The 10,416-nt window shown below is 38.6% G+C and overlaps 1 protein-coding gene across 1 annotated transcript; it reads right to left on the reverse strand.

The window, feature by feature from the left end:
• Positions 1-8,838: 8,838 nt before the first annotated feature.
• LOC112708958 (uncharacterized) lies at positions 8,839-10,014 on the reverse strand. Its single transcript, XM_025760872.1, has one exon. It carries the CDS (start codon positions 10,012-10,014, stop codon positions 8,839-8,841), a length of 1,176 nt encoding a protein of 391 aa, XP_025616657.1.
• Between the last annotated feature and the right edge of the window lie 402 nt (positions 10,015-10,416).

A 10,416-nucleotide genomic window follows, 5' to 3' on the forward strand; every position in this document is an offset into this window, starting at 1 on the left:
AAGACCCATGGCTATAGTAGTTGTAATAAACCATCCAACTGCACGACGTTTCTGTTGGCCACATGACATATGTATCGATACAACCATGCAAGATTCATGGATCCCCAACTGTATCTCCCCACCTCGTCTAGCCTAGCTAAGTAAGACAACCATCGAATGAGACAACATACTTCAGACTTGTAACAAAAGAGATGATTAGATAACATCATAATGTATGCATGTGCATATCTTCTTAAGGTATCCTCATCTACATTTGGAAGCCAGGAGCACCCTGAATCTCCCCTGGAACTACTTTGTATGAGATAGTGTACTTGTCAATGCACCTGGTAAAAGAAAGCTCACCAAAGTTGCTCCTCAAACCAAATCCATGCTACTTTGTTATCCAGAATATGATGCTAAAAATATACTAGGCACTTGCTTACCGCCTCACCATCAATTAGAAGATTTGCTAGTTGAAAAATCACATCTTGTAATGTGATGGTGCACTCCCAAACAACATATAAAAGGTGTGCATTTTTAAATGTCACCTCTCAATAAAGGTGCTAATATGTGGCTCATCATGCTTAAACCAATGGTTTTTGAGGCTAGCAAGACAGTATAACTTGGCAGCCTCCAGATACGGTATAATTCAGTTGTGTAGAAACATATTCTACCACCTCCAGCTAATGCTGATGGTAACACATCAGGTCAACTATATATATACCAATGAAACGACATTACAATTAGAATATATGCTATAGATAAATAATTAATTAAATGTAAGAAACCTAAACTCAAAACACTTTATTAACAAAAAAATTTATTGAAGATGAAACAAAATATAATAAAAATTTTTTAATTTATTATAAATAAAAATATATAATAAAATAATTCAGAATCATCATACTAACTTTTCTTATCAAAAGTTATAGAACCTTATTCTAAAAGTTAATGTTTTATCATGTTATTACGTGCAAAATTTAATATTGGTATCTCTACCACATATCTTAGCTAGTTAGACTTATCTATAGAAATCAAATTTCAATCACTATCATTTCAAATCTAACTCTAATCAAGAATTCTAAATCACTATTATCACTAACATTTCTAATCTAATAACCATAATAAAAAATTCTAAATCACTAATATCACTAACATTTTTAATTTAATATGAATGAAATCTTCCAAATCAAAAAAAATTTGTGTACTAACCTCTTCATTGATATTTCTAACAAGAACAACATCATCTAGTCAGTAAAAACAATCTAATTTGTCTACCACTAGCAGTTTTTGGTATTTGTCCCTTTTTTTTCTCTAGAGTCTCTCAAGTTTGTGGGGGTAGAGGAGGAGAAAATGTAACTCGTTTGACACAAAAACAAATTTAAAAAAATTAATCACTAGAGCCAACAGCAAACTATGCAAAGCTTTTTAGGCTAAATTGTTGTCGCTGGAACGATCTATAGAGGGCACACTCTTTGCTAAATCATTGCTCACTAAAACAAACTATCTTTTGTCACTCTCACTTTTCTAATTCGTTTGATCCACAATAAATCACATACGAACAAAAAGTGATCCCCCACCTACTCTTAAATCGTTATGCGTCACAACGTATTACTTTTCTTCTCTCTTCATAAATAAATCGTTCACTACAAGAAAAAATGTTGAGTACCGATAGAATAACAAAAATAATTTACCAATAAATTGAGTACCATCGAATTTTGCGTCAGATTCTATTCAATGGTATAAACCTCGTCAGTAAATATTTACCAACAATTTTTTTTATGATGGTAACTTACGGCAGAATTAGCGACAGAATATAATGTTTAAGATATCAGAATCTGATGCCACTTACTATCGGAATAACTATGGTGCCAAACATTAAAACTTTGTGCCATGTTACTGTCGAAAAAATCTGATAGAAGCACCATTTTTTATTTTTTTATTTTTTTAAAAATATCTGGAAAATCGTTGCCGTCAGAAAATTTTGACGGTAAATCCGACAAAAAAATCAATTTTGTTTATTTTCTTCTTCAATCTATAATGAACTCCGATAGTTAATAATCGATAGTCAACTCCCAATAAGTAAAGAATAACTCCCAATAAGTAAAGAATAAATTAGTAATAATTTATCTGAAAAAAAAGTGATTTATATATGATGTGAAATATCAAATATACAGAATAAAAATACGAAAGGAATAAAGAAATACATAAGATAGAACTAAGGCTAGCGTGTGTTGTAATTATATGATCTGACTAAAATAAGGTTTAAACATACAAAAAGCTAGTTAAACTATAATTAAGTTCAGCATTATCCAGATTCATCTTCTTCTTCCGGTTCATCATTCTCCTCTTCCGAGGTAATTTTTCGATCATCGAACTCGTCTTCTTCTTTTTCTTCGTCTACATCAACCCCCTCTTCTAATAGAAAGGACAATTTATCAAATTTACAAGGTTAAACTACAACAAAAAATAATTTGCAATGAATAAATAAAACTCAACATTGCAATTAATTAAAACCAAATTCTAATTTTACCAAATTAACAACAAGCATAACAAAAATAAACGATATAAATTAAATGCAATTGAAAGAAACTCATTTACTAAACTCAAATAAATCCTCCATGAGTTCAAGCACTTTTAATACTCAAATAAAATCTTCCAACAATTCAAGCACTCTTAATTTTACCCTACCATAACCTACCCTAATATTATTTAATTTCTAATTATACTAAATTAATATAACAAATTCTAATCACATACTTCATTAAACAAATTTAATCAATAATTTAATAAAATACCTAAAAAATATCTTAAACTCATAAAAAATATATGAAAAAAATAAAAAAATTATAAAAAAATTATCACTAATGGTAGCTGCAAGATGGTGAAACCATGGTGATGATAGGAGGTAGCGGTAAAGGTGATGAGGTGAGAACCTCCGACGGAAACGGACACCAATAGCGGCGGCAGCAGCCCCAAGTGGTGGCAACAGGGCAACTTCAATGGAGTAGCGGAGAGAGAGATGAGACAAGAGAGAGGAGAAGAGAAGAGAGATAGAGAGTTCACAGAAGTGAGGGGAATGATTTCGCATTTGAATTTTACCTCAATTTTATCGTCGGATTTATCGGCAGAAAAATTTACTGGTAAGGTATTCGACGTTGCTTAAACGAAACGTTTCACTAAAATCTGTTACCATCGAAAAATTTTTCCGTAAAATCCTAAGATAAAATTGGTGCTAATAAAATAAAATTTTGTGCCACTATTTACCATCAGATTTAGTAATGAAATTTCTAATCCGACAATATTTTTTTAGGATGAATTTTCACTCGTAACAATTGGTAAATTCAATACCACATTCGCCAGTAACGTTCGAAGTTAAATTCGACAGTATTTAACGTTTTTTTTGTAGTGGTTGTTATATGAAACGACTTTTCTCAAATTTTATTAAATCGTTGTACCTTAAATCGATTTATGTGAAAAAAATTATATTGTGATCTTGCCTGGTAAATAGGTCGGCTTCAGCTCCTTGAAATTAGCCGAGCTATGTGCTACTAGGTTGAACGTCTATCCTTCAAGGTCCGATCTTCCTGTGTTTGTTGTAAATACGAAAGTGCGAGCAATACAGAGGAGGCAGAGTGTACCTGCAAAGGCACTCCAATGCTTAAGTCAGTAATGATGTTTAGTTCAGAATAATCAAAAGAAAATACTTTACCTTCTCTTTTATAGATATTTATTCGTCCGTTATGTCTTTGATGATTATTCGTCCGTTTTTGGTGATCGGTTTCGTAACCGACTTTATCCCTGCCGTTTGAGGCGTTGGTTATAATAGTATTGATTTTGCCGAGTTATAGCTCATAAAGGCCGAATAATAATGGCAAATGACGAGTTATGATTCGTATTAATGGTGACCATATCACAGCCCCCAAGCTTAGCCTGAGGAGGATTTTAATGAAGCAGGTTGAGCTTTATTTTTTATGTTTTGATGAGTTATAACTTGGTTTGCGTGGGTTAGTGGATGAGCCCCCAGATCAACTTACTTCATTAAAAGATGGTTCAGTGTTTTAATTTTTTGGGTACGTGGGGAGTCGTGTCCGTTATTTCCTGATGAAAGAGAAAGAATGATGGTTGCATTTAAGTTTGTTGATTCCCAATGTTAGGTTTACTGTTTGATGTGGCTTTGGGAGTGGGGGTTACAATCTTGAACTGTCTGTCCCTTTAGTTGCTTGGTTTCTCTCAGATTTTTCGTGGGTTTTTGTTGGTTGTTTGATATATTGCTTGCTTCTTTGAAGAATGAGCAAGAGAGGTATGAGTCTCCTTTTCTGTTTCTGATCCTTTTCTGTGCTCTCTTCTTTCTTTCTTCTTCTTTCTGTTATTCTGGTACTATCTTTCGAACTAATGGGTTTTGAGAAAGAGAAAAAGGATAAGGTGGATTGGTCTTATGATTGGGTAGGTGAAGATGTTAAATCACGGGTGTCACTCTTCTCTGATGAAGCGGCGGTGAGGGAGGTTGATGTGAATAGAATAGTGAGAGCGGGTTCCGGGGTTAAGGTGGAATTGTTACCATGTAGCATGGATGATAGGATTTATCATCGAGAGTGGGGGTTTGGCTTCTTTTACATGCATAGTTGTGTGCTTGAAGAGTTGCGGGTTAGGCTTCTGTTTACGGAGTTTGAGTGTCAGATTCTTAAGCAGCTCAACTGTGCTCCCTCACAGCTTCATCCCAATGGGTGGGCTTTTCTGAGATCCTTTGAAGTTTTGATGGAATTTCTAGAGGAAGTGCCGTCTGTGGATTTATTCTTTTCTTTATTTCAAGCTAAAGGAGTGTGGAAGGGGGTGGGTGAACTTCAATAGTACTCCGGGATTTGGAATTTTCAAACTTTACAAGTCTTCTTTTAAAGACTTCAAAGAGATGTATTTTAAGGTCAGGGGTTCAGAGGAGCAATTCCCGTTTTTTATTGATGAAAATCTTGCTGAGAAGTTTCCTCTGTTTTGGTGTTCGGAGCCGCAAAATATACTCGGCCCAGAGGTGATATCGCCGAGGAATGAGTGTCTGATAGAGTTTTTGGTGGAGAATGTTGATCGAAAAAATTTGATATCAATGTATGAGTTGCTGAAGTGGGAGGATGATAAAGGTGCTGTTGTAGAGTATTTAGGTGAGTTTTTAGGGTTTACATTAATGTCTATCTTTTTTTCTGAGAAGTCTAACACAAATTGTTCTTTGTAGGTGGAAAGTATCCAGGCGTGTCTGCCGCATCGCTAAGGACGCGGTTCAAGAGTAAGAATCTGGAGAAGGAGGTATCTTCATCAAATGTTGAGAAGGTTGTTGGGACTGGCGAGGTGTCGCAGCCTCGTCAAGGGTGGAGGAAGGTGATTGTGAAGAAGAGAAAAAAAATCTGACCTTGTGGAGCTATCAGATGATTCTGATGAAAAAGAGTTAGTTGTCCCTCTGGAAGAGATACATGTCTTTATGGGGAATCAAAAAAGGCTTCACGAAATTTCTGAAGAGAGTGAGGCTTTTTCAGTGTGGGGAAAGGAGTATCCTTTCATGGCTGTTGTGGACGAGTATTGCCAATCGTCGGCTGATGTAACTCTTGCAAAGGAGGTCGGGGATATGGCTATTGGTCAATATATGCAGGTAATAAGTTATTGATTTTTCCTTATTTTTCCTTTGGTAGTCTTATGAGTTTATTTTGTTCTATAGGTTGTTGGGTTGCGGCTTGCAAGTCTTGGGCGAAGTCAAGAGCTGAAATATAAGGGAGTTGCTACGGAAAAGGGTGAGGTGTCTGTTTTGAAGGAGGAGTTGGTTAAATATAAGAAACTTGCTGCTGAGGTTCAAGGTCGTTTGACTGAGACCGAGAAGTTGCTGAAAGAGACTAAGGAAAATTATTCTAAGGATGTTGAGGACTTGAAGAAAAAGGAAAGCGATCTGGTGAACGTGCAAAGTCGTCTGATTGAGGTGACTGCTCAGTTTAAGGATATGGAGAAAAGAAAGGGGGATGAGATTTTGGATCATTTGTTGAAGGTTTCGAAAGGGCAAGGTTGCAGGTTAAGTTTCTGGTTCCGGATGCCGACCTTTCTGGCATGGATCCTGGGAAGATTGTTCGAGATGGTCAGCTTATTGAAGATGATGGGGATGCAGAAGACGAGGCTGATAATGCTTAGAGTGTTTAGAAAAAAGTTCTTTTGAACTTGTTTTACATATGTTTAGTTTGAATATTTATTTGTAGGTTGATAATAGTATGGCTCTTGTTTTTTGAACTTGTGTTGAAGTGACTTGTTTGAATGTTTGTTCCGTTGCTTTTTATAAAAGCTGTTTTGTGATTGTTCGGATGTTTTTCCGAGTTTATTGGTTTTGTGGTTTGAGTGTGTTATTTGATTTGTAGCTTAGACGAGTAGTGGCATTTGTCCGAGCTGTATTGATAGATTGATAAGATTGATTTGATAGAGTATCAAAGATAAGACATTTATTCGTCTCATTTATATTCGGAGTTTGTTTTGAACCTTTTACATACAAAGGTGCAGGTAGGCTGGCCTCGTTAAAACCTCTCCAAGCAAAACCCTTTGGGATAAAATCTTGGTAGTAGGAAAAAGAGTACCAGCCTGTCCCTGTCTTTTAACTATAAAATTTCTTTAAGGAAGACACGTTCCATGTATTAGGCAAGAGTTTACCATCTAGTGATTCTAGCTTGTATGCTCCTTGTTCGAGTGCTTTGGATACTCGGTATGGGCCGTCCCAATTAGCGGCGAGCTTTCCATGTGTTGGTGGCTTCCGAGCAGTTTCTGTTTTGCGAAGGACTAAGTCTCCTTTAGCAAATGATCTGTTTCTGACCGACTTGTTGTATTGTCGAGCTATGACTTGTTGCGCTGCGCGTTGCTTCAAGGCGGCGATGTCTCTAACTTCTTCGATGATGTCGAGCTCAGATCTCCGAGCTTCGTCTTGGTTGTTGATATAAGTTCGGATGGAGTGCTGGGAGATTTCCAGAGGGATCATGGCTTCCGATCCATATACCAGTCTGAATGGCGTTTCCTTTGTTGATGTTTGTGGGGTGGTGTTGTATCCCCAGAGTACCTCGGGAATTAATTTGACCCACAGTCCTTTGGCATCATCTAGCTTTTTCTTTAGTGCATGCAGGATGACCTTGTTTGCGGCCTCAGCTAGTCCGTTTGCTTGAGGATGCTCAACAGAGGCAAAGTGTTGTTTTATTTTGAGATTCTACAAAAAAGATTGAAATTTCTGATCGGCGAACTGGCGGCCGTTGTCAGTTGTGATATGTTGAGGTATGCCGAAACGACAAATAATGTTTTTCCATATGAACGAAATTATTTGTTGTGATGTTATTTTTGCTAAGGGTTGGGCTTCAACCCATTTGGAGAAATAGTCAATTCCGACAACAAGAAACTTTACCTGGCCCGGTGCCGTAGGGAACGGTCCGAGTATATCCAAACCCCACTGGTTAAATGGCCAGCTGATATCTGAATGATGCATTTGCTCGGCAGGGATGTGTATCAGTGGTACGTGTCTTTGGCATTTGTTGCAAGACTTTATTTTCTGTTGGCTGTCGTGTTTCAAAGTTGGCCAGAAAAATCCGGCTCGGAGGATTTTTGATGCTAGGCTTCGAGCCCCTGTATGCGTGCCACAGATTCCTTCATGTGCTTCTGCTAATGCTATGTCTGCCTCTGACTTGTTGAGGCATTTGAGTAGAGGGCGAGTATATCCTCGTCTATACAACGTTCCATTTAATATTGTGAAGGAAGATGCTTGCCGTCGGAACTTTTTATCGCTCTCGACTCCTTCTGGTATATTACCTGTTTGTAAATAGTGTATAAAGTCGTTCCTCCAATCTGTTTCCTGTGAAACACTTAACACGGTTGTTAGAGTAACAGTGGGTGATGTTATTGTGAACTGTTGTAATGTGGATAGATCGGATTGTGTACTTCCGAGCTTAGATAAGATATCCGCTCTTTGATTTTGTTCGCGTGGTATATGCTCTATTTCAAATTTGAAAAATTTTCTTGTTAACCTTTTCACTAATAACAAGTATTTAGAGAGTAGGGGATCTTTTACCTGAAAAAGGTCATTTACCTGCTGTACGACTAACAATGAATCACAGTATACCTTGATCGTCGAGATTTGAAGATCTAAACAGAGTCGTAGTCCGGCGAGTAGTGCTTCGTACTCAGATTGGTTGTTGCTCGCTTTGAAAGCGAGGTGTATTGAGTGTTCCAATATGAATCCATCGTCGGCTTCCAGACGAATTCCTGCACCACAGCCTTCGTTATTTGAAGAGCCGTCCACATACAAGATCCATTGTTTTGCATGATCCTCTTCTGATGGTATTGTAAGCTCGGCGATGAAATCCGTGAGGAATTGTGACTTGATCGGTCCTCGGGATTGGTATCTGATGTCGAATTCAGATAGTTCGACTGCCCATTTTATGAGTCGACCTGCAATTTCAGGTTTGTGTAACACTTGTCTTAGTGGATGAGCGGTTCTGACGTGGATTGTAGCGTGTTGTCGCTGAGCTTCATCTTTTGAAATGTGGAGTAAAACAGTACGTCGGCACTGCTCCCGGGATCTAAGAGTACTTTTTTCACTAATAGATCTCCTAGCTGAAGGGTGATTACCACAGGGTCGTCCAAATTTTGTATGTTGGAGTTGAAGTCGGCGTGTGTGAAAGTGACTTCTGGTTGTGGATTAGAGATTGTTACATTTTGTTTCGGTCCGTCTGCCGAGTATATTGCTCTAAACAACCTTTTCCTTGCCGAGTTTGAGTATCCTCCACTTGCGTATCCCCCTGAAATACAATTGATTATACCTCGTGGTCTTTCATATTGGCTTGAAGATGCCTTTTCTTTTCCTCAGTGTTGTTCAGAGAGATCGGTTGTTATGGAACTAGGGCCGCGCTTTTGGATGTGACCACCAATGTATTTGTCAAGGTGCCCTTGTCTTGCTAGTCGTTCTAAAAGATCTTTGGCGACCCCACAATCATCGGTATTGTGGCCGTGTTTCTGGTGGAAAGTGCAGTACTTTGATTTGTCCACGTTCTTTGCATCTTGGTACGTGCCGGCTTTTCTCGGTGGCTTGATTAGTTTGGAGTTCAAGATTTCCTTGATTATGTCTTCCCTCTTGGTGTTAAACTGCGTATAAGAATCGAATCGAGGTGTTAGTTTAAAACTTTTCTTAAGGGATGAGCTCTTATCTTCTTCACGGAAATGTGACTTGTCAGATTTCCGAGCTTGTCTGAGCTCCTCGATGTCAATTTGTCCTTTTTCTTTCTCTCGAAATTCTGCTAAAGTCTTCGGTTTTGCCACTGCGATCGTCTCCTGGAACTTCCCGGGCCGGAGACCGCTTTTAATTGCGTGTAGATGGACCTCGGGGTGGAGGTCCGGTATGCTGATTGCGACCTTGGTGAAGCGAGTCATATAGTCCTTTAAGCTTTCGTTTGGCCCTTGCTTGATAGTGTTCAGGTAATCGGAGTCGTGCAAATATATTGCGGATCCGGCGAAATGTTCTTCAAATAACTTCGCTAACTGATGAAAGCGCGAAATGGAACCTGCAGGCAAAGCACACAACCAATCAAGTGCAGGACCGTCTAAATAATTCGGAAAACAACGACATAAGACTGTATCTGATGCACCATTGACGATCATTATTGATCTGAATTTCTTTATGAACTTCCTCGGGTTACCGAGTCCATCATAAGGCGTGAGGGTCAACGGCAGGGTGAACCTCTTTGGTAATTCGAAGTTCATTACTTCTTCTGTAAAAGGGCCTACAGAGTCCTCGGACTCTTCTTTCTCGTCTTCTGGCTGCTGCTCTTCGTGTCGAGCGGTTTCTGAAACATGGGTCGGTTGGGATTGATGCTCCTCGTCTTCCGCCTGACGAGCATCGTTGTGTTCTATCCGATCATGATTTAGTTCGGCAATTTGAGCAGCCATTATTTGGTTCTCATCAGCCATCCGTTGATTAGCTTGTTGTAGCTCAGCTACCATTCGCATGAGTTCGGACAGTGAAGGAGGCGGTACGTCAGCCATAGATGCAGATGGAAGTGATGGGACCAAAAGAAAAAATGTGATCTCCTCGGCCCCACGGTGGGCGCCAATTGATCTTGCCTGGTAAATAGGTCGGCTTCAGCTCCTTGAAATTAGCCGAGCTATGTGCTACTAGGTTGAACGTCTATCCTTCAAGGTCCGATCTTCCTGTGTTCGTTGTAAATACGAAAGTGCGAGCAATACAGAGGAGGCAGAGTGTACCTGCAAAGGCACTCCAATGCTTAAGTCAGTAATGATGTTTAGTTCAGAATAATCAAAAGAAAATACTTTACCTTCTCTTTTATAGATATTTATTCGTCCGTTATGTCTTTGATGATTATTCGTCCGTTTTTGGTGATCGGTTTCGTAACCGACTTTATCCCTGCCGTTTGAGGCGTTGGTTAT

This window comes from Arachis hypogaea, chromosome 9 (assembly GCF_003086295.3).
Source record: "Arachis hypogaea cultivar Tifrunner chromosome 9, arahy.Tifrunner.gnm2.J5K5, whole genome shotgun sequence".
Taxonomy (NCBI): Eukaryota; Viridiplantae; Streptophyta; class Magnoliopsida; order Fabales; family Fabaceae; genus Arachis; species Arachis hypogaea.

What these genes read in the sequence shown, in the direction of transcription:
- LOC112708958 (XM_025760872.1), bottom strand. Translation starts at nt 10,014, where the DNA reads ATGGCTGACGTACCGCCTCCTTCACTGTCCGAACTCATGCGAATGGTA.